We start from the raw sequence: 21,639 nt of genomic DNA on the forward strand, positions 1-21,639 counted from the left end.
TCAGTTCTGAGGCCGCCCCACCCAGGGCTCTGGATTCAAGAGAATCTGGGAAGTTTGTGGCTGATGGCTCTGCAGTAGGTTAGGAGGGTGAGACCAGGAACACAGTAGGTGCATTTCCCCAAAAGAAACACAGAAAAGAACTCTCCTGTTCTACTATAAACCCTCCTCTCAGTGTTCAAAGTGACCATTCTTCCCAGAAATTCTTGATATGGATTATAGTCCCAGTTCTCTGAGAAAACCCACCTCCACCCTCTGGTTATGCCAGACAACAATGAGCCCGTGGGTTCACTGGTACCTAAAGACCTACCCCATCTTTTGTGGACTGAATGTTTGTATCCCCCACCCCCAAATTTAGTGCCAAAGCCCTAATCCCTAGGGTGATGGTGTTTGGGAGATGGGGCCTTGGGGAGGTATGTAGGTTTCAACGAGGTCAGGAAGGTGGGGCACCTATGATGGTTTTAGTGTCCTGGTCAGAAGAGGAAGAGACAGAGTGCTCTCTTCCACGTAGGAGCACAGAGAGAAGATAGCTCTCTTCAAGCCAGAAAGAAAGTCTTCACCAGGAACCAAACTGGCCAGCATCTTGTCCTTGGGCTTCCAGCCTCCAGAACTACAAAAAATAAACACCTGTTTTTGTTTTTGTTTTAAGAGAGAGTGTGAGAGCAAGTGGGAGGGGCAGAGAGAGAGGAAAGATCTTAAGCAGGCTCCACGCGCAGCACAGACCCCAAGGCCGGGCTTGATCTCACAACCCTGGGATCATGACATGAGGGACATGAGCCGAAATCAAGAGTAGGACCTTTAACCAACTGAGACACCCAGGTTTCCCTAAAAGTCTGTCATTTAAGCCACCCAATCTGCGGCATTTTGTTACAGCAGCCTGAACAGACGGAGAGGCCATCCCATCTACCCAGAAGGACCCACTGAGCCCCAGCTACGAGCCTGGTCTTGGGCTTCCTTATGCCGTGGTCTGTACGGTGCCCACCACTGGGACAGGCCCACGCAATATAAAAGAAAGAGATCTAAAGCAAGGCCATTAACTACAAGGTATTTATGGCTTTGTTTTTAAACCCTATGTCCTAGACGATGTACCAGATGCCACTCTAAAGGAATCATCACACAAGGTTATTATACTCCATTCCTATCAAAACCCTTTTTAATTACATTCAGCTGCAGTCTAATTTCTTTTAAGTCTTGTCTAGTCTTTCATGGGCTAGATCTGTGACCTTATGATAATTGATTTAGTTTATGTTTTGTTGCTGTTTGAGTCACACAAGCTGGGCGGGAAGCGTGGCAACAGCAAGGCCTGGGCAGCACATGTCGGGCCCCGGCAGTGGGGACCAGCAGCCCCCAAGGCATGGTGGCTCATCACCCTGCCCTCAGATGACCCTCAGCCGCCACCAAAGGGGAGGCAGGGCTGGTACATGGGAGACAGACTCCCTCGCCTGAGGCCAGGGCCAAGTGCACACCCAACATCTGAAAACAAGTGAATTCTACTCTCTGGGCTCTGGGTTCAGGGAGAAACCTCTTGGACATTTTGCTCCAGCCTTAATTCCAGAGGTTCTCATCCAGGAGGGGCAAGGGAGGGAACCACAGTGAGGCTTATCATTTGTTTAGTCGAGAATTCCTGATTCCCTTCCAGTTGACTACCCAGGGCCAGATGTGGGGAGACACAGGGAGCCCCTTGTACCCTAGTCGGATCTCTACCTGGGGATGGGGCTTCTGACCAAATGATATATCCTCATCGTTTAATATACGGTCACTATTATTTGTGAAATTTTAAACTATCATTGATATCCAAACAGCATTGAAAGTCACTTTCCAGATTTTTCTGTTCCTAATCAATTATATAGTAAGTCATTACTAGGACTATTGGTTATTATGAATACCTAATGCCATTAACATAAAAGCAGTCAAAGATTTGATTGATTATATGCTAATAACTAATTCATTACCCAAAATACTTTACAGTACCCACAAAGCTGATGTCTAAAGCACCGTGTGGGTAGTGGCTCAGTCACTCCCTTCGTTAACAGAGAATGAGAGGTTCTGGCAGAATGGATGTCAGTGGTTCACCACTTTCTAAAAGGATACCCTCCCTTTTTACAGGAAGTCTACCAATTTGAAAATATGATGCCAGCTATGAAGCCCAGAAAATGTACATAGTCACATCATCTTGTACATAATTCTGGGGGGTTACCAACCCCTTGAACTTCAAGGGAAGGGAAATGGGTCAGGTTCAGAGCCATCTGGTCCAAATCTAAAATGGTTTGGGCTGCTGCTGTTAGAGACTTTTCTTGGTTGAGGAGAATAAAACAAAACCATTTCACCTTCTGTTTTCATCGAATTCTCTTGCTAAGAGCCTGCCCTAAGTAGATTCATTTAAGTTATTCCTTTTTGACAACAGCTGCAGTCAACTAAAATAAAACAGGTGTTGTTATCAATTTGGCTTTTTGATTTTTCTCCCAAAATGTATCTTCTCCATAAAATTCTTGCAACAGCCAATGTTCCCACCAGTGCCTAGCACGTATTCTATACTCAGCAGATGTTTACTGAATATTCACGTGAATCACTGAGTGAATAAATGAAGGGAAAAAATGAACATTTCAGAGGGCCGGTCTTCTCCCCAGAGATGATTATATGTTCACATGTGTCTTGCTCAAATAAATTCAGTTTTTCTATTTCTGAGGTTGTGGCAGGGAAAGGGATTACCTCTGAATTTTCGGTGACCACAGTTTTGGAATGCCTGAGAATCTTCTACGTGATTTGAAATCTTGTAAGTCCATCAAGGCATGTTCAAAAATTAACATTTCCTTCAAGGTGGATTAATGAAAATATTTTCCAATGGGGTGATTGGCTCACAGGAGGAAAAATCAATTATGAGCCACACAGAAATATAAAGGAAAAAAACCTGAAAGTCACATAAAAGTTTGGAAACTCGTGACTGCTATTTATAATAATTTTTAAAAGGAAATTATCATTATTTAGTACCTACTTCAGACTGTGCTATGAGGCACTTTATAGACATGCATTCATTTAATCCTCTTCTTGCCCATTTTACAGAAAAAGAAACTGGTCCCAGGAGGTTAAAGCATTTCTCAAGGTCACGGAGTTTGTCATTTCAAATGCGGGACTTGGACCCAGGGTTTTCTCACTCCTTTCTTTGCGCAGCCCTGACTCATGCAACGCAACACAGGATAATACAATAGGAAGTGTGAGACAAGGCATAAAAAGAACCATTGTGGACTGTTAAAACTGCAACCGAAATAAGACTGACTGTTATTAAGTTATTATATCTTATAAAAGAAATAACGCTCTATGGGAAAACAGCACGCTAAACAGAATGCCTACACGGATCCGAACTGGTAAAAATGGATGTTCGACAAGGATCGAAAGTCAATTCAGAATGATGTAAACAGCTTGCCATTCGTGGGGCTTATCTTTATTCCGATAAGTTATTAAAGTGCACACTTTTTACGAAACAGAATTATAGGGTGAAGAGAAGCTTCCATGGGATAGTCTACATCTCTGGGTTTTTTTAATGTATTTTAGAAAATAAAATCAGCTGTTGGCGTCTGTGCCAACACAAACATTACTAGCCACCCACTGTTCAATCAACACATTCACAAAAGAAACAAGATGACAGACAAGCATGAGCTAAAAATGTTGTTCAAAAAAAGTCAACGACATGACCGTGACAAGCCTTTATTTTTAGAGACCCTTGGCATGGGCCAGATGATATCAAACAGTGGATCGGATTTGGTACTCAGACTGGAGTCCCACCCCCATGTGGGAGAGTGTCTTGGGGACAGGTGGCATGTGGAGAGCAGGAATTAGATGCTTTAGGGAGTGTCAGAGCAAGGGGGGGGATTCACCATCAATTCCAGAAGCTTACGAGGGAACAGAGAGTGATACGGAGTGGTGCTACTGGGACCGGGGGATTGTGGCTTTACCACCAGCACGCAGGTCCTCTGAGTCCTGCCGTGCCCTCTGACAGTGAGAATGGCAGTGAGATCCAGCCTGCTGAGCTCCCTGCTACTGTGGGCAAGGGTTGCTGCAAAGCCAGCCCGCCAGCAGACGAACAGACTCTGCCTTGTCAGTTCACCCCTTCCTGCTGAATCATTGTTCCAATCTCTGGGCCCAATTAGTCTGGCTCTGGACAGCCACTCAAATCAATAAGAGTCACTGGCCGTGCATCTAGAAGTAGAGTTGCCCCAACTATTAAAGGGACAATATCAGGTGATAATGACAAAGCTGAAAAACACACTTGGCTGTGCCTTTCTCTTTTGTGCAAAGTCACCAACACCATCAGGTACATCAAATCCCATTCACCGAGACTTGGCTCCCATCCTCTGGGCATCATTCAAAAGTCTATCCGAGAGACTGTCCCCTGCCCCAAGAGGAGTGCCAGGTTCTCAGGAGAAACAAAACACAAAGGTGGCATGTGCTAGTAGGTGCCAACCCAAAAGCCATTTCCCTCACTTCCTGGATAACAGAACCCCAATTCTGTGCATCTCTCATGTCCTTCAAGGAAGGCAGGTCTTAGCCTGAGAAGGTGAATCATGATCCATCTCCTGTCTCTCACCAAGACTGATTTATACTTGGGCATGTGGCCTACTTTTGGCCAATGAGAAATAAAGGAAATGCTATTGAGGGGCTCCTTTTTGATAAGGAATATGGTGGAAGAAACAGGCCCTCTTTGGCACTAGATGTTGTCTACTTGTAACAGCAGGAACTGCTGCAGCTGTTTTGGGACCGTGAGGAGCACTACTTGAGCAGAACAAACCAGACTAGAAGACAAAAGGAAACTGGGTTCTTAAAAACCATACTGAAGTGCTGGATCAGTCAACCTTGGAACAGCCAACACTACTTCTAGATGTCTGGAAATGTGACATAATAGAAGTTACTATTATTTACACCACTTTTAGTTGGATTCTTCTGGTACTTGAAGCCTATACCATCTTAATGGATATAACCTGTAGCAGTCCCCTACTTTCTCACTCTCAAAACCCTCACTCCCACACCTGACTTTACAGCAGGTATGTATGTGGATTTAAGCAGCTCACCTCTTCAACTGCAAACAGTCAAAGGTTACCCCCTATTAGTCACTCTCTCCTTAGTAGGAATCACTCTAGTCAGATCATCTTCCTCTCAAGACGATGCTGGGAGGCATCGCACAGTTGGAGGAGAGAGAGGGACAACAGTGGGCAGTGGGAGAGAGGCATGAGGACAGAAAGCACCTGCAGTGGTCATAAGAGAAGCACCAGAAAGCTATGCTTTTCCTCACCCTGTTCTCAAGCTGCTGGTGGCTAAGGTGGCCTTATGCCCCCCCCCCCCCCCACCGAAATCACCCTTCTCCTGCTAACACACATGAGAATCTTTCTGGGGTACTATTCTGGGTTAGCACTCAGGAACAAAATTATAAGACTCATTTCAAATATGAAATGAGATGAGCTTCCCAGTTAGGCTCCTCTTCGTTTACAGAGAAGGCTGAGCCAAGGAGGATGTTTCCCACCAGAGACCAAGCCCGGCGGTGCTGCTGTTAATGTTGATGGTACGTGGAGGTGGTGACCTCGGCCTCAGCTACGGTGCCTGACCCCTGTCCTCTGCACACGGCTGCCAGGCCATACTTCCCAAGGAAAGCGTCTGATGCTTATCTCCTGGAGGAAGACGCCAAATCTTTACGAGCGCTATCATTGCCATTGAGCTGCCGGCAGCCACTACTTAGGGAGTCAGCGCGTCTCTGCGTAGAGAAATGGTGTCGGCTGTTCTTCCAGCCCAAGTGGGCCCCGGTGGCACCGCTGGGGAGAGGCAGGTTGCTGCCCGACACAGGAGTGGCTGCTGGGTTTGAGGACACCCAGGGACGCTCCGAGACTCCCAGTTCACTCCCAACTGTGGCTGTTGCGTAGCTACTGACAGGTGCTCCAGAAAACTCGGGTTTCCAGAAGGAAGCCTGGTGCCACTCAGGAACCCCGCTGCCAAGCCCTGGTCAGCTCCCTTTCCCGTCACACGGAGCAGCTATTCCAAACCTTCACCCCCACCCCCGGCCTCCAATGCCACCTCCTACCCCCTCATTCTCAGCAGATGGTCTTGCCTCCTACTGCAGCGAAAAAAATAGGGCGATCAGGCTGGTTACAACTCAGCTGCCCACTTTCCCTCCGCCATCCTCCCTGCCCCCCACACTCATGTGCACGCGGCCTCACCACCTTGCTCCAGGCTCCAAACAAAGACTGACCGAGGCTAATGCTTCCACCCGGGTCCTTACAGCCCAATCCCTGGAGTCACCCTCAGGACCAAACCTGCCAGTTACTTCCCTCTCCTGGATCTCCAGCACCTCCCCCCAACCAATCCATGGCCACCCTCCCCCTCAGGGACAGCCTGCTCCTGTCCCCACCTCTGACCCTGAGCTTTGCTCTAAACAGCACACAGGACCCTCCTGACATCACCTGAGTGACACCTGAGTATTCTTATGTCAACCATCTCCATTCCCTGGGGCCTCAGTTTACTCCCACCCCCTCAACCCAGTCTCCTTGCTCGTCTGAAGGACTCTCAGTCACCAAATCCGAGAGGCCTTTTCCAGAGCTTTGTTAATTTTATCTACCATTTGACAACACGGAGTTAATTCTGGCAGACTGTATTTTCCCAAATGGCTGCAACAATACCTCCCATTCTGATGCTCTTCTAGAACCTGGTCACACCCCCATCAAGAAGGAGAGTACCTCCTGCCCCCCCGCCTTTAAACTAAAGGAGCCTCTGTGACTCTTCTTCTTGCCAACAGAGTAAGGAAGAAGTAGTGTTATGTGCCTGCCAAGGCAGGGTCATACCATGGTCATGTGCTTTCTGCCTTATTCTCATGGGACACTCACTCTTAGAACCCAGCTGCCATGCTGCAAGGAAGCCCCAACAGCTTCAGAGAGGCCTATCTGGGAGGACCCAAGCCCTGACCCCAGCCTCAGCTGAGCTGCCAGGGACGTGAATGAGCCACCTGGAAGTAGACCCTCCGGTTCCATCAGACCATCCAGGCGGCACCACACGAAATTCACGAGTCTCTGTACCAAGCCCTGCCCAGACTGCAGATTCAGGAGCAAAACACACAACTATTGGGGGCACCTGGGTAGTTCAGTTGGTTAAGTGTCTGCCTTCAGCTCAGGTCATGATCCTGGGGTTCTGGGATCGAGCCCTCTGTTGAACTCCCTGCTCAGTGGGGAGCTTGCTTCTCCCTCTCCCTCTGCCCCTCCTCCTGCTCCTGCTCCCTCTCTGGCTCTCTCTCTAGAATAAATAAAACCTTAAAACACACACACACACACACACAGGTTGTTTTAAGCTGCTTTGTTTTCTAGCTCTCTTCTTGAAGTTGTTTCCATGGAAGGTAGCAACACTGGTTCTCCTCCAATCTGTCTGGCCGTGACTTCTCCATATCTCCATTCCCCCAGGAGTTTAACTTCCTGGGCGTACTCCCCCCATGACAGTATTCCGCACAGCTCTCCCCTTGTCCTCTCCTTTACTCTTTGCCCCGCCCTTCCAAGTCACCTCAACTACTCCCCCAGACTCACCTACCCACTGTGAGTCCCCTTGCTGCTAAATCCCCACGTGTGGTTCCAGCCGGAATGGAGACCGCCAGAGCAAAGCCCAATCCAGTCTCCCGACGGCAGTACCCAAGCTCTCGTGGGGGCTCCATGGCCCACTCCACCCGGCTCTGGGAGCACCCTGACCCCACCACTCTCAAAAGGAACTGCATTTCCCATCTAGCCTTGGCCCAAGGGCAGCACTGGTGGGAAGCTGGCGGAGAGAGGGAGGTGGAAACCGGCTGCCTCACACAGCATCTGCAGCCCCGCCTCCCAGGTGAGGGGCTCTGAGGCTGTGATCCACCTGCCAAAGGACCCCCGCCCCCACCAGGGCCCGGCTCTACCAGGTGACCCCAGCTGCCAGCCCTAGGGAACCACCTCTTCTCCCTGTCCCTCCACCTTGAGGGTGGCAGTGGCTTCCAGCCGTTGGTAACTGTCTCACCCTCCCATCTGGCCTCTCTGCAATTCCATCCCGAGAGAGCCCCATCTTCTCTTTTAAATTCCGTCTGCTGGAAATACATAGCGTGATTTTGTTTCTTCCTAACTGGACCCCGACTGATACACTGGTGAAAGACACCCAAACCCAATCATGTAAGCCAGAAACCTACAATTTGTTTTACTCTCCTTCCATTCATTCCTACCATTATTTGCCTCCACCGCATGGAAAGCTGCTCACCACGTCCTGATGACTCCGCCCCTCGCTCATGCCTCCCCTTCACTCCCACGATACTGCCTGGGTCACATCATTATTGTTGGCTCAGACCGGTGCAGCAGCCCCTCCATTAGTCGCCCTGGCTACAGTCTTTCTGCCTTCCTATACATCCTCCAGACTGCCAACAGACTTTTGTCTCTCATGTACATCTGATCACGACATTCCCCTGATTTAAAATTCTCAAATGGTTCCCGGCTGGCTACAGGAGAGAATCAGATCTGCTTGGGTCCACAGAAGATCCGGATTTGCTGTGTATGCTGTTCTGTGCCTTGACCCGGGAGATCAGGGCCCTCTGTGTGGTCCCTACCTACCTTCCCAGCCCCCTCTGCAGCCACTCCCACCCATACCACCTGAACCAGCTCAATTCTTCTCCAAGCCCACCCTGTTCCTCTGAGACTGGACCTCCGCACAGGCTGGCTATCCTCTCCCTGCCCCGCCATCTCACAGGCCCCTCCGTGAAGCCCCGCCCCCAACACACCAGTCGAAGCACCATGCGCTGAGGGCCCCATGCAGACACCCCTTTGGCGGAGCTCACATCCCCACACCGTGGCTGTTGGTGTCCAGACCTGCCCTTCTATCGCCCTCGCCCCGCAAGGACGACAAGACGCCCTGGTTCGGATGCATCTTCTCTCTCTTCTATTTCCGCAAGTCTACACACTTATATACACTTACATGACCAATCAGCGAGCAGGGTACAGGAGGGAGCAAATCAGGCGGTGCACCTAAAGGAACAACTTCACTAGCAACCAATGCTGTTTACTTCCTCTTTGGGCGTTCCGCTTAGTCTCACGAGGCAATCCTAACCTGGCAACTAGCCAGGCGCCATCTTTTAATGGCGGAGGCCGCCCTGGCCAGGGGCCTACCTCTGACACCCTTCCACTAAACAGGGAATTCCCCCAGGGATGAAGATGGTGCCCCCTCACTCCCCCCACGACCCACCTAGCGCCTGGTGCAAAAGTGACCTTCCATGCATGTTCGGAGCTTAGTCAGGGTGAACTGAGGAAACAGACTATGAGTCCAGAGTGAGGAAAGAGAACAGGGGAAGGCAGCCCGCAGAGAAGGGGAGGGACACACTGGAAGGTGAAACGCCCGCCCTCCCGGGGCCAGGCTGTGGCCACCACCCAACCAGCACCCGCCTCACCCTCCCTTGCTCTGGGGACAGAACTAGAAAAGTCCAGAGATACAGTCTCCACCTGGGTTTCTCCCAGGAACATTTTTAGGTGGACAAGCAGCTTGTTCACTCAGAACAGGAGATAAGCAACATGGAATCTGGGTAAATGTTTCTATGGGATCTTCTGGTCATTTTTACATCCCTTGGTTCTCCACTTGCTTCCTTTTGTTACAATTTAACAAATTAAGATGTAACTTTTCTACCCCCAAGGAAATCACTTTTGGTTCATCTCATTTCTTCAACATCCACCTGAGGTCTCGTTGGCTCCAGCGGCTACACGTCATGCTCTGAGACCATCCCCAGACCGTTCCTAGGAACAAATCAAGACGAACTGATGTGCCCAGCCACAGGTCCCCCAGTCACAGCATTGTCAGGACACCTCCTTTGTCATGGTCTCGAGCTTCCCTCAGCCACTCTGCTGTTCAATGGGTCACACTCCACTCAGCTGCCTTGAACCAGTGTCCCTGGAGCCACCTAGTTTCCAGAGAAATATAAAGCGAGGACAAAGGAAGGGGCAGGCTCTCACCTCCATCAGGAGAATGTCCTTCGAGCTCTGAGACTGCACCTTTGGATGCTGGACCTTCACGGCCACGGTCCGCCCATCACGCAGCACCGCCTTGTGGACCTGGGCCAGAGAGGCGGCCCCCAGGGGGGTGTCGTCAAAGCTCACAAACAAATCATGGATCTGTCAAGAGTGGAGAGAGGACAGAGCAATTAAGATGACTCAGTTCAGTGAGAGGGGACGGGCCAGGCCAATAGATTTTCTGCTCTACCAGTTGTACGCCAACCCAATGCCTTGTGCGGGCTCTTTGCTGCCATGGAGATTCACAGCAGGCATACGGAGGGAGCGAGAGAGAAAACACATGCGGAGGGGTGTCCATATACGCATGCATGGGTGCCCTGAGCACCTCCATTCAAGGCCAAAGAAGTGTTGTCCAGAACGTTCAGAACTGAGGACCATCTGCTCATTTAGTTACGCAACACTGCACCCCAGGGCTGTTATGCAGGGACACGAAATCAAGAGTTAAAAGAACCCCGGCCCCAGACAGCCCAATACAGGGATCAGATACTCCAATCCACTAACATGGAAGAGCTCAAGGGACCCCAGTATGGAGGTTCCAAATGCAGTAGCCACCTCTTGTTCCTGCCTGAACAGCAGCTCAACACAGGTCCCCAAACCCACTCTCAGCCTGGCCAACTGGCAGAGACCCTAGGGCTACACACCCCAGCCTCGCTTTTGGTCCCCACCTGCAATGTCACCCAAAGGTGGCCTTGGGCAGACCCCTTGCCCTTCCTCTACAAAATGGAATATGTATTGCTCCTTTCTCTTCTGTCTTCTCTTCCTTTCTTCCTTCCCTCCTTCCCTTTTAAAAATGCCAAACCAAATTTTCCTGAAGGGAAAAAAGTCTTTGTGACTTGAGGGATCGCACCTACACGGTCCAGGTGGTAATATTTTACCAGATGGGAAAAAAAAAAAAACCCAAAAGCCTTTTGTAAAAATGTCCAAGGCTGAAATTCTGACCCTCCCCCCACTTTTTGAAATCCCTATACAGCTTTCCAATCCTAGAAGGTCCAGACATATTCTCTCTCCTTCTCTCTCTCTCACTCTCTCTCTCTCTCACACACACACACATGAATGTGTCCACACAGGATTAGTCCCGTGGTCCTCCTTCTCCCGTCCCCCAGGCTCTCACCCTGAGGCCCATCTATCCATGCCCCTACCTCCCCCAGGCCCCTTCTGCATCAGACACCCTCTCCTGCCCTGAGGCCCCCTCCTCTCCTTGGACTTCAGCCGTCAGACGACCCTCAGCCATCATCCCATTGCTCTGCTTACGAGGCTGCGCCGACACCTTGCTAATCTCCCTCATAAATCACTCCCTCCAGCCCTGTCATCATTTTCGTAGCTTTCACTACACTCCATCCCATTTATCAACATCCTTCAGAAGCCAAAGGTCCAAGCCACACGGGAGGGGCCCACACTTCTCTGTCTCGGAAGATGGGTACGGATTGGCTTCCCCAGCCTCCTTCTTCTTCACTGGGTTTTTATTTGGGCCCCTCCCCATGCCTACTTCTTCCCACCCTTCCCCAACCACACACTTGTCTTTTTCCTTCCCTCCTGAGTTCGAGGTTCCCTGAGGACCAGATTGTCCCCACATCAATCATCCTAGGTCTCTCCCTTTATCCTGGACTTGGGCTTGGCTTGGGAGAACAAAAGAACCACCATCCCTGTAGATCCCATTAGAACATCACCGTCAGGTGGGCAGAGATTTTTTGTCTGTCTTACTAGCTGCTGAATTCCCTGCGCTTAGAATAGCACCAGAGGGGCACCCGGGTGGCTCAGTCAGTTAAGCATCTGCCTTCGGCTTCGGTCATGATCCCAAGGTCCTGGGATCCAGCCCCGAGCCGGGCTTCTTGCTCGGTGGGGAGTCTGCTTCTACCTCTGGTGCTCTCCCTGCTCATACACACTAATAAATAAAATCTTAAAAAAAAAAAAAAAGAATAGCACCGGAACTACCTTGTGGCAAGTACATATCTGTTGAAAGACTGAATCCCTTGGAGAGGAACTGAATCAACTCTTTCTTCCTTTTCAAGGATGGACCTTCCGGCTCCCACACCCTTCCTAGTCTAAAGGCCCCCAATGTAAAAGCACATGTCCTGTGTGGGATTTACCCAGGTGGACTCTACCCATTACACCAGAGTGGGTGTGAGACCCCAGCCTGGCCAATCAGAAACTTGAATACCCTGGGTCACACTGATGGGTTCAGAGATGTACATGCCACCCAACTGATCTAATCAGACTCAACTGTTTCACTTTTGTTTGAACTGTGGGAGAAAAGATTCTTTCTCTCTGCTGAACTTGAAGGTAAAAGTTGAAGTCTAGAGCTACTAGGAATCCCAGGGTAGCAACAAAGAGGAAAGCAGAGCCAAGAGATAGAGAAAATCTTGGTCAGCAAGGTTGGGCCCCTTGATCTAGCCATGCCTGAAGACGCACCCTATACTTCCCTTTTTTGCTTAAGTCAGTTTGAGTTGTTTTCTGTCACACAAGGATGAAGGGGCTCTGACTGAGAGTTCTCAGGCCCCATCTGGGTTAGACGAAAGAAACATAGGCATGGTGCCAGGCACCCCCAAGAGGCTCAATAAGTGTGAGTTCCTTTCCCTCCCCTCGCCCCTCCCCTCAGTGCCCTCCTGCTGGGACAGGGATCCAGGAATAGAAGGGAGGTAGACTTCAGCAACATTCCAAGCCATTACGTAATGAAATGAGCAAGAACTGCCTTTAGAAACCCTCTGGTTGTTCCTGAAGGAGCACCAAGGAGAATGCTTTCTGGAGCAGATCTGCAAACTCAGACCTTCCCAGACAGCTGGAATGGCCCCCTCTGCCCACTGCAAAAGGACTTGGGGGGTCACTTGACTCTACTCCTCACCCCAAGCCTCCACGTGGCTCCCTGGGAACACTGGCTCGTTTCCTAAGAAGGACAGCCAGGCTTCAAACCAGTGTCATTGCAGGAACGTTGCAGAGTCATTGCAACTGAAGAGTGACATGGCATCACTAGGGCTGTGTGGCAAGAACAGCTGCCAGGAGCACTCCAGGGAGAGGTGAAGGAAGGAAAGGGCTGAGGCAAGCATTTCCCCATCTCCTGGGTAAGAGGAAGCCCGGTCTGCCATATCCCCGGGGACTGAGAAGGGGGCCTCCCACCATTCCCTGTCTCCACCAGAGCAGGCAGGGGGTCTGGAGCTCAGCCCAGGTGCCAACACAGCACCCTGAAAGAGGCCCCAGCTGTGAGGACCTGCCAGCTAATCCCAGCTTGACCAGTGGCAGCAAAGAGAGGCATGGGAAATGCACCACCCAATCTGCACAGGGAACCTCTTGGGCAGATTCCCCACCCCACCCCTGCCCACCCACCACCTCCCCAGGGCCCCTGCAGCCATCCTTTCCCCTCTATCAGGAAGCAAGTCACACCCCCACACCCTCCTGTGCTTACACACACACACACACACACACACACACACACACAAATAATTGATTGCTAGTGAATGTTCCTAGCTGGCTTATAAAAAAGGTAATTAAAGATTGGTGCTGCAGCCTGTAATTAAATATGAATAAAGTATCTCTAAATGGAACCTTGATTCAAAGTGCTCAGTGGAAGTACTTTACGCTGATAGATAGTAAGGAAAAATAGACCCTGTCCCGAAAGCAGAATTATACCCCCCGTGCAGCTGACACCAACGCTGCCCCTCCCCTCGGGCCCCAACCCCCAGCCCTCTGAGCAGAAAGCCATTAGCAGAAACCAACTGCAGCACGGGCAGCAATTAGATTCAAGCAGGGCCCTCGGCTGCCTCCAGTCGCTCGCAGAAACCTGTCTCCCCTTCTAAGCCTGTCTTTCCCCCGTTCCTCTTTTTTTCCTCTGGGTCTGGCGACAAAATCAATTAAGTAAAACAGCTGCATTTTAAAATGACTGGTTATGTGCTTTTTAATTACTGTCGGCCCATGATTCAAATATATCGATGTCCCTGTCTAGAAAAGGAAAAATAATCAGGAAAAAAGTTTCTCTAGCTCTGTATGGTCTGGTTTTTCAGGGTGTGTCTATGTTTGCGTGTGTGTGTGCGCACGCACGCGCATGTGTGTAAAAGTGGGAGGTGGTGTTTGTTTTTTTATGAGCAGAAAACATCAGGAGGGCAAGAAGAAATGTGTCACACACACGCACACACCCCACGGCTCAGGTTAAGACCAGCAGGCTGGCATCAGCTGGGGCCCAGGAAACCTAGACCACGTGATTTTAGAGCCAGATACAGGGCCAAGAGGAAGAAGCTCCAGAAAATTAGCTCTACAGCTTCCCACGAAGCCAGTTTTCTGGTCAATGTTTCCAAAAGGCCACACTGGGCAGCCAAGCACTGGCCAGGGTCCTCGTTTCACCCAAAATAATGTAATGGGAAGTCAGGATCTTCTGTAAAAGCCATAATATGACTCCTGGAAGGAGTTTCACTAAGTCTCTCCATCCGCCAGCCAGCCTCAGGCCCCTCACCAGCCCCAGGAAGAGAGATGTCCTGGATTTTCCAAGATGGCCCAATTTCAAATATTCCATCCCGCTGTCCCCAGAGTAATGCACATCAGACTTCTGGATATACTCTGGATATATCTTCTGGATATACTCCCTCAAATATCCTTGACATAAGATGATGCCAACAAATCTGACAAACCCAGAACTGGATGGCTGCAGATGAACAGATAGGAGCTTGCCTCAAAACAGGCAAGTCCAGGCCTAGCTGCCAAGGCCAGGCAGTTCCCACTTAGGAGCTGGGAAGACAGCCCAGGGCACCTGGGGCAGGTTACCATGGCATCAGCAGCAAACAACACCTGGCTCTTGAGGTCTAGAGATGCCCCTGTCCCCACGCCTGGCTGGCGGGGGCGGGGGAGGGGGGCCTTCAGCCATCCACCACAGTCTGATGGGGAGAGCGACAAGTCCCCGTATTAATGGAGTAGCTGGAGTGAACCTGCCCCACTCCCCACCCCCAGCCTGAAGCTGATAAGATAGCTCCAGCCTCCTAGGACTCTGCAAAGTCCGGACTGCCTGCCTTGAGCAGAAAACCCACCATCACTTCCCATATGCCTCTGCTGGAAATCCACCCCTTCCTCCCAGCACCGTTTTGCAGGGACCTGCCGCTGGCACCCCTCCATCTCACCGTCACCTCGCCAGCTGCTATCTCACTTAGCTGCAATTCCTGCTCCTTCCATTTAAACATGCCTGGTTTTGCATCCCACCTGTTCAGGGTCATTCCTGCTCCTTCTAAGAAACACCTGACACTGACAGCAACTAGGTGACCCATGCCCTCTCATCCCTCCTGCAGCCGCTTTAAAATATATCCACAGGTGCTTACATACCCCTCCCTTTGTGAGGTGCAGCCCACTGCCCACCTGAGTGTGAGCTAGAGCCATGACCGCAGCACAAAGAGGAAGTTAGGGCATGCCTTCCGAGACGTCACTGTGACACCTTCCTGTCCTCTCCCGGAGAGCGCACTCCCGCAGCAGTGAGCCACCATGCCAATAGGACACTCAAGCAGTGCACGGAGAGGTCCAGGGATGAGGAAGCAAGGCCTTCTGCCCACAGTGAATCATCTTGGAGGCAGAGTCTCCTCCCCCACTCAGGCCTTCGAATGACTGCAGCCCCCTGCCCGGAGCTTGACTCCACCCTCACAGAGACGGAGCCAGAACCACCCAGGAAGGCATGCCCACATTCCTGGCCCACAGAAACTGTACTGTGTCAAGTGCTTATTGTTTGCAGGTAATCTGCTCTGCAGCAACAGCTAACTACTACACCCCACGCACACCCATGCCAGACATCACTAATTGATCACAGCATTTGTTTCTGCTGTGGGCCCAGATGCTGCCTCAGCATCTCTCCCCACACAGTGCTCTGGGCTGCCACTACCAACTGCCCAGAGTTAATACAGGAAATGAAACCGATCTGCCACTCCGTAGCTCAAGTCCAGTCAGCAAACACGTACCTGCAGGCCTGCCACATGACAGAAACCATGCTGGGTACATGGGCCAACAACACAGACATCATCTCTGGCCATGAGGAGACCGCCATCCAGAAAATAAGGTAACCGCCTCTAGAAAACATACTTGCATTTTAACAGGGCCTGCTGGCGACAGTGCCCCCCCAACCCAGTGCCAATTCACCCAACCCTGGTGGGACTTTCTGGCAAGATCAGAAGAAGAGACCTCCCATATCATGATGTAGACCCTGGGAAGTCGTGGGGGGTGGGGGGACCAAGGCACCCAAGTGTCTCTTTGTCCCCACTCAACAGGTGCCCTGCCTCAAGGTGGGACTACCCCACCTCCGGTTTCCCACACAGAGCAATTTATTATAATACAGATAATAATGAGAATAATTATTAATTAACAGAGTCCCTGTCTTCCATAGAATCTGTGTTCTCTCTGGGGTTCTGGAAGATCAAACTATTCGTTCTGCAGAGCCACTAGCTATTGCTATTGCCTAGCTGGGAAGAAAGAACGAAGGGCCAGCAGCAAAACCTGAGGCCTTTCTTGACAAGGGTCAACCACAGAAATTATAAAATAGTGCCGCTCTCTAAATTTGCACGAGGAGGCTGGCATAAGCCTCAGCTGTTACCAATGTGCTAAGAGCCTCTAGGTACAGGATAATCACGCGCCTGGCTCTGTCAAGGGCATCACGGTTCAGACTGAGTGTCCTTCCTCCCACAGTACAGTGACCAGCGACTGGCAGAGAAGCAAGAAGCCAGGAGCAGTCACACCCCAAAGCCGTGGGTGTATTCCCTGAGAATGCCCACCAGCTGGCCAGCACAGTAGGACCTGAGAAATAGGGCATGGTAATTCCAGTGCCAGGTCTGGGTCAGATTTCCCAGGCTCAGATTTTGGTTCCATGCTGTGCTGGCTTGGTCAGTTACCAAGACGATGACCCATCTGTGCCTCAGCTTCCTCATCTGTAAAATGGGAATTCTAATCCCTACCTCACAGAGTCATCATATTAAATAACACACATGAAGTGTCTAGAATATGGCCTATGAAAGAGCCCTGATAATTCTGGCAGGAATACTGGATGCCCATTTAATGCCTCCATAAAGAGGACAGAGTGGTATAATAAAAAGAGCACTGGACGAAGAGCCAGCAATTCTAGGCTCTCAGTTCTATTCTGTCCTTGAGTAAAAGCCACCGTATTCCTTTCTCCTCCAATCTATCCTCCACAGGTAGCTAAAGTGAGTCTTCCAAACATAAACTGGTCATGTCATTTCTCTCCGTTTAAACCACTTTTTAAACCACTCAGCCTACCAGAGCCAAAATCCTTAACCCAAGCCACCGAGTCTGATCCTGCTCCATCTCCCCCTTCAAATCACAGAGCAACGATTACCTCCTCAGGAGGAGGAGGTAATACGTGTATGTCCTCAGAATTCAGGGTGCTCTTCTGGAGAGCAAGGAACACAGCTGCACTCTGCCCTGACTTATATTTGCTGGATCTCCCTTTTCCCTTCTAAATGACAGACTTTTTCCATTTTTGCTCAGCACTGTATGCAAGGCCCCTGGCACATCACTGGTACTCAGTAAGTATTTCTTAGTGAATGAGTGAGGTTCAATTTTCCCTAACCTCTTCCTGGTGAGAGGACGTTGGGCCTTCCAGATGATTCGGAGGAGTGAACGCACTTCCCAGAGGTGGCTACAGTTCCTTCAGGGTAGCTGAGGGAACCTGGCGGGTGCTGGGCACTTCGAGACTTGCAGTTGGAAGGACTCTATGGAAATGTTGTGATAATAATGATTAATAAAAAGCAGATAAACACCCAGTGTGGTTGGCCAGCCTGGGAAGCCATCCATTAGATCTGTCACTCATTAGAGGTGGGGGTGGAGGCAATCCAATCAGATCTCCTCAGCTTAAGCAAACCTTCTGTAAATTGTAGGCTGCAGGCACTGACATTTGATAAATTATTCTTCATAATCCACCGTTGGCTGTCATAAATCTAATCTTTCAACATCCCCATCTTAATAACTTGTACAGCCTCCCTGGGTGACGTGTCTCTGTCTCTGCCTGTGACAGAGATCTCCGGGATAGAAGAAATTGTGCGGAATGAGGTGCAGTATGAAGCCAGGATGCCTCACAAGCCAGGACCTGGCCTACGTAGGTTATCTGTGGGGTGATCACCGTGTAGAAGCAGTGAGCCATCCTTGGAACCATGGGGTGCCTGAGAGCCAGTGCTTACCCCCCAGCACATGAGTGAGAGACAGGTGGGGCCAGGAGCTCCGTCCCCTCTCTATGGCAACCTACCTAGGTGAGAACTTAGTACCTCTTCCTTGAACTTGAGTTTGGTTTGGTATAAGGGATGTCAGGACATCTTTGCTCAACAGAGACTAAATGCTCAACCGAACATACTTTCTTACAGCTGCATACTGTTTGTCGCCCTCAAAGTGCTCCTAAGTGCTCTCGGCCTTCTTGAGGTTGGACAGAGGAGATACAACAGCCTCCACTTTGTAGAGAAGAGCACGTTCGCTAAATGCCACTCGTTTATTCATCCATCCAGTGCTTATGTGACTAATATAAGCAAGGCACTGTGCTAGTCACCAGGGCCTCAGTGGGGCCTGGGTCCAAATCAGGTTCAGCTACCCCCGCTCTGGAGTCACCACTGGAAATTGAAGTCCAGTGGCAAGACAGGCATTAATCAAGTAATCAAAGGAAAAGGTAAATGGCCAACTTTGATACATGATATGAAGGGAGAAGTAGCTGATACCGTAAGAGCCTGTGTTCAGAGGATTAAACCTGGTCAGGGAGCACTTCTTGGAGGAGGTGACAAAGAACTGAGATCTGAAGAGGCAGTGAACCAGATGAAGGAAGGAGGAGACATCTAGGCAGCGGGAAGGGCTTGTGGAAACCATACGCAAGGGGAACAAGACACAGGGAAGTGAGAGCCAGAAAGAAGATGGCCAACAACTCCCACCCCAGAATCCAGGCTGAGTTGGGCCCTCCAGATCTCCCCCTGGGGGAGGAGTCCTCACCTGCAGCTCGTGCCCATGGCGGGGCTGTGCGGGTGGGGGGGAAGCCCGGCCACGGTGGCGCACACACGTCTCAGAAGGCGCCCTTGCTTACGGCGGCACCATTTCCTGTCAGGATAGACTTCCCTAGCCTTGGGACAGGTGGCAAAATGTCACACGGCAAATGAGCCTAAGCTATGTTCCTATGCCCCGGAGCCCCAAATCCGAGGGCTCAGGTACCCAAGCCCTGGCGATCTTCCTAGAACACCCAAGTAAGAAGTTTTCCAGATTCGCTTTGCATGTAACAGAAGCAGCGCCCAGAGATTTTTAAAGGGGGCAAACCCAGACCTTCAGGATCTACAGGGAAGAGAAAGTCTAAATTCTGAGGTCATTACATGCACGCCTGGCTGACCTGGCAAAGCGAGGGGGGGTAAAGAACACCAGCTCTGGTGTGAGCAGCCCTACCTGCCGACAGGCAGCCGTGCGGCTTGGGTCCATTAACTTCTGCAAGATGGGAGTGATGATAACAACACTCATTTTGCAAGGGTGCTTTCCTAAGTGTTAAAGGGTATTAGGCATCTAGAGCAGGGGGCAGCAAGCGATGGCCCTTGGGCCAAAACCAGGCCCATGCCTGTTTTTGTATACAGCCCACCAGCTAAGAATACTTTTTTGACATTTTAAATGTTTGGAAAAAAACCAAAAGAACAGTATTTTCTGATACATGAATACTACATGAAATTCAACGTCAGTGTCCCTGAATGAACTTTCACTGGGACACAACCCACCCATTCATCACACGTCTGTGGCTTCTCCCACGTTGGCACAGCAGAGGTAAGCAGCTGTGACAGTGACTGGTTGGCCCAAAAAACCTCAAATATTTACCAGCTGGCCCAATGGTGGGTAGAGAGATGGCCCCCCAAAGATGTCTATGTCCCAGTCCTCAAAGGCGACCCAGAGGGGGAGAGCAGCCTGGAGGACTATCTGGCCCAAGGGAATCACCCGGTCCTTGTAAGAGGGAGACAGGAGGGTCAGAATGGGAGCAGCAAGTATGACAGAGGGAGGCAAGGTGAAAGAATGAGAGAGAGAGAGACTGAAAGACGCCACGAGGCTGGCTGGGACGAGGAGGACAGGGCCACACGCTGAGGAACGCGGGCAGCCTCCAGAAGCCGGACAAGGCAAGAGACTCTCCCCGAGAGCTGCTGGAAGGAATGCAGCCCAGCCAACCCTTGAATTTGAGGTTTTCTGGCCCACAGAACAGGAAGATTATAACTCTCTTGTCTGAGGCCACTATCTTGTCTGAGGCCACTAAAGCCGTGCTCTTTGTCACAGCAGGGCTAGGACCCGAACCCAGGCCTCCACGAGGAAGAAGCCTGCTGACCGCTGATGCGGAGCACGAGCGTATCACTCTCAGGATGGGTCTGTTTCATTCTTTCGCTGCATTTCCCAGGGCAATGTTGAGGCTAGAGGGCTGGGGAGCGGACGGGGGCTGCACGCACAGTGTGCAAACATGGGTCACGTGAGAACCCCAAGCCACGGCACCAGGAAGGCACATCACAGTTCTGGTTCCGTGCCAGGTGATGAGACCGAGAACCAGTCCCGCCTGTGCAGGTGTCCTCCACTCCCCCGGCGGCCTCTTACACGGTATTCCTTCCCAGGCCCCAGGTCAAATCCTAAAACCAGCCTCTTCCCAAGAAGCTCAGTTTCCTTTACGACCTCACACAAAACCACCAGTCATCGGCTCACACAGCAAAGATGGGAGAGCAGTAGGGTCCCCAGGGAGACATAGTCCTGTGATGGTCATTTGCAGGAGGTGCTCCAGCTATGGGAGGAACAGCCTCCCCTATAAGCCTGGCTGTGGGGACAATCATACTCTCTCTCTCTCTCTCAGAACTCTCCTTAGATCAGGGTGCTGAGGACTTTTTTTTTTTAATGTCTGGAAACCAGGAACCCAATGCCAGACTCAGCCTCTCAATGCCAAACCCCAAACTGCTCAGTCCCACATAGACTCTCCATCTCTCTGACCACTGACTCTAAAGAGAAAGGGGTCCACTGGGCAAAGCCCAGCCCCTCAGAAAAAGCATTCCCGGGGCGCCTGGGTGGCTCAGTGGGTTGGGCCGCTGCCTTCTGCTCAGGTCATGATCTCAGGGTCCTGGGATCGAGTCCCGCATTGGGCTCTCTGCTCGGCAGGGAGCCTGCTTCCTCCTCTCTCTCTCTCTCTGCCTGCCTCTCTGCCTACTTGTGATCTCTCTCTCTGTCAAATAAATAAATAAATAAAATCTTTAAAAAAAGAAAAGAAAAGAAAAGAAAAAGCATTCCCCAAACTGCCAGTGGGGTGAGCAGCTCATGCAACCCCACCAGCCCCCTCAGCACCATGTCTATTCTCGGGGGACCCTCACTGATCATGCCAGCGTCCTGGGAGCCAAGTGTTCCCTGCCCTTCCCTCCCCCACAGACCCTCCCACTTGTCCAGATGAACACAAGTGCCTGGTAACTGTCTCCAGGTCCCAGCCCTGGTCCCTGTGCAGGCCACTGTGGATGGTGCCACTCTCTCCAGAGAGCCCAACACTGGCTGCTGAACTTGGGCCCCCGGGTGAGCCCAATGCACATCTCCAGCTGCATCTTCCAGCATCTCTCTACCTGCTACCACCACTCCCTTCTGTCCCCAGATGGATCCATGCTCTTTCCCACCTGAGGCCTCTGCATTC

At 51.0% G+C, this 21,639-nt stretch overlaps 1 protein-coding gene across 5 annotated transcripts in view; it reads right to left on the reverse strand.

Moving 5' to 3' along the window:
• ADCK1 (aarF domain containing kinase 1) overlaps positions 1-21,639 on the reverse strand; it is a 122,018-nt gene that overhangs the window by 32,438 nt on the left and 67,941 nt on the right. For all 5 annotated transcript variants that reach the window (XM_059373631.1, XM_059373633.1, XM_059373632.1 and 2 more), the window contains one exon: positions 9,969-10,127. In XM_059373631.1, the coding sequence (XP_059229614.1) occupies positions 9,969-10,127 (159 nt within the window). The remainder of the gene's footprint in view (positions 1-9,968; positions 10,128-21,639) is intronic.

The sequence above is a fragment of the Mustela nigripes genome, chromosome 13, assembly GCF_022355385.1.
Source record: "Mustela nigripes isolate SB6536 chromosome 13, MUSNIG.SB6536, whole genome shotgun sequence".
In the NCBI taxonomy this organism is placed as follows: domain Eukaryota; kingdom Metazoa; phylum Chordata; class Mammalia; order Carnivora; family Mustelidae; genus Mustela; species Mustela nigripes.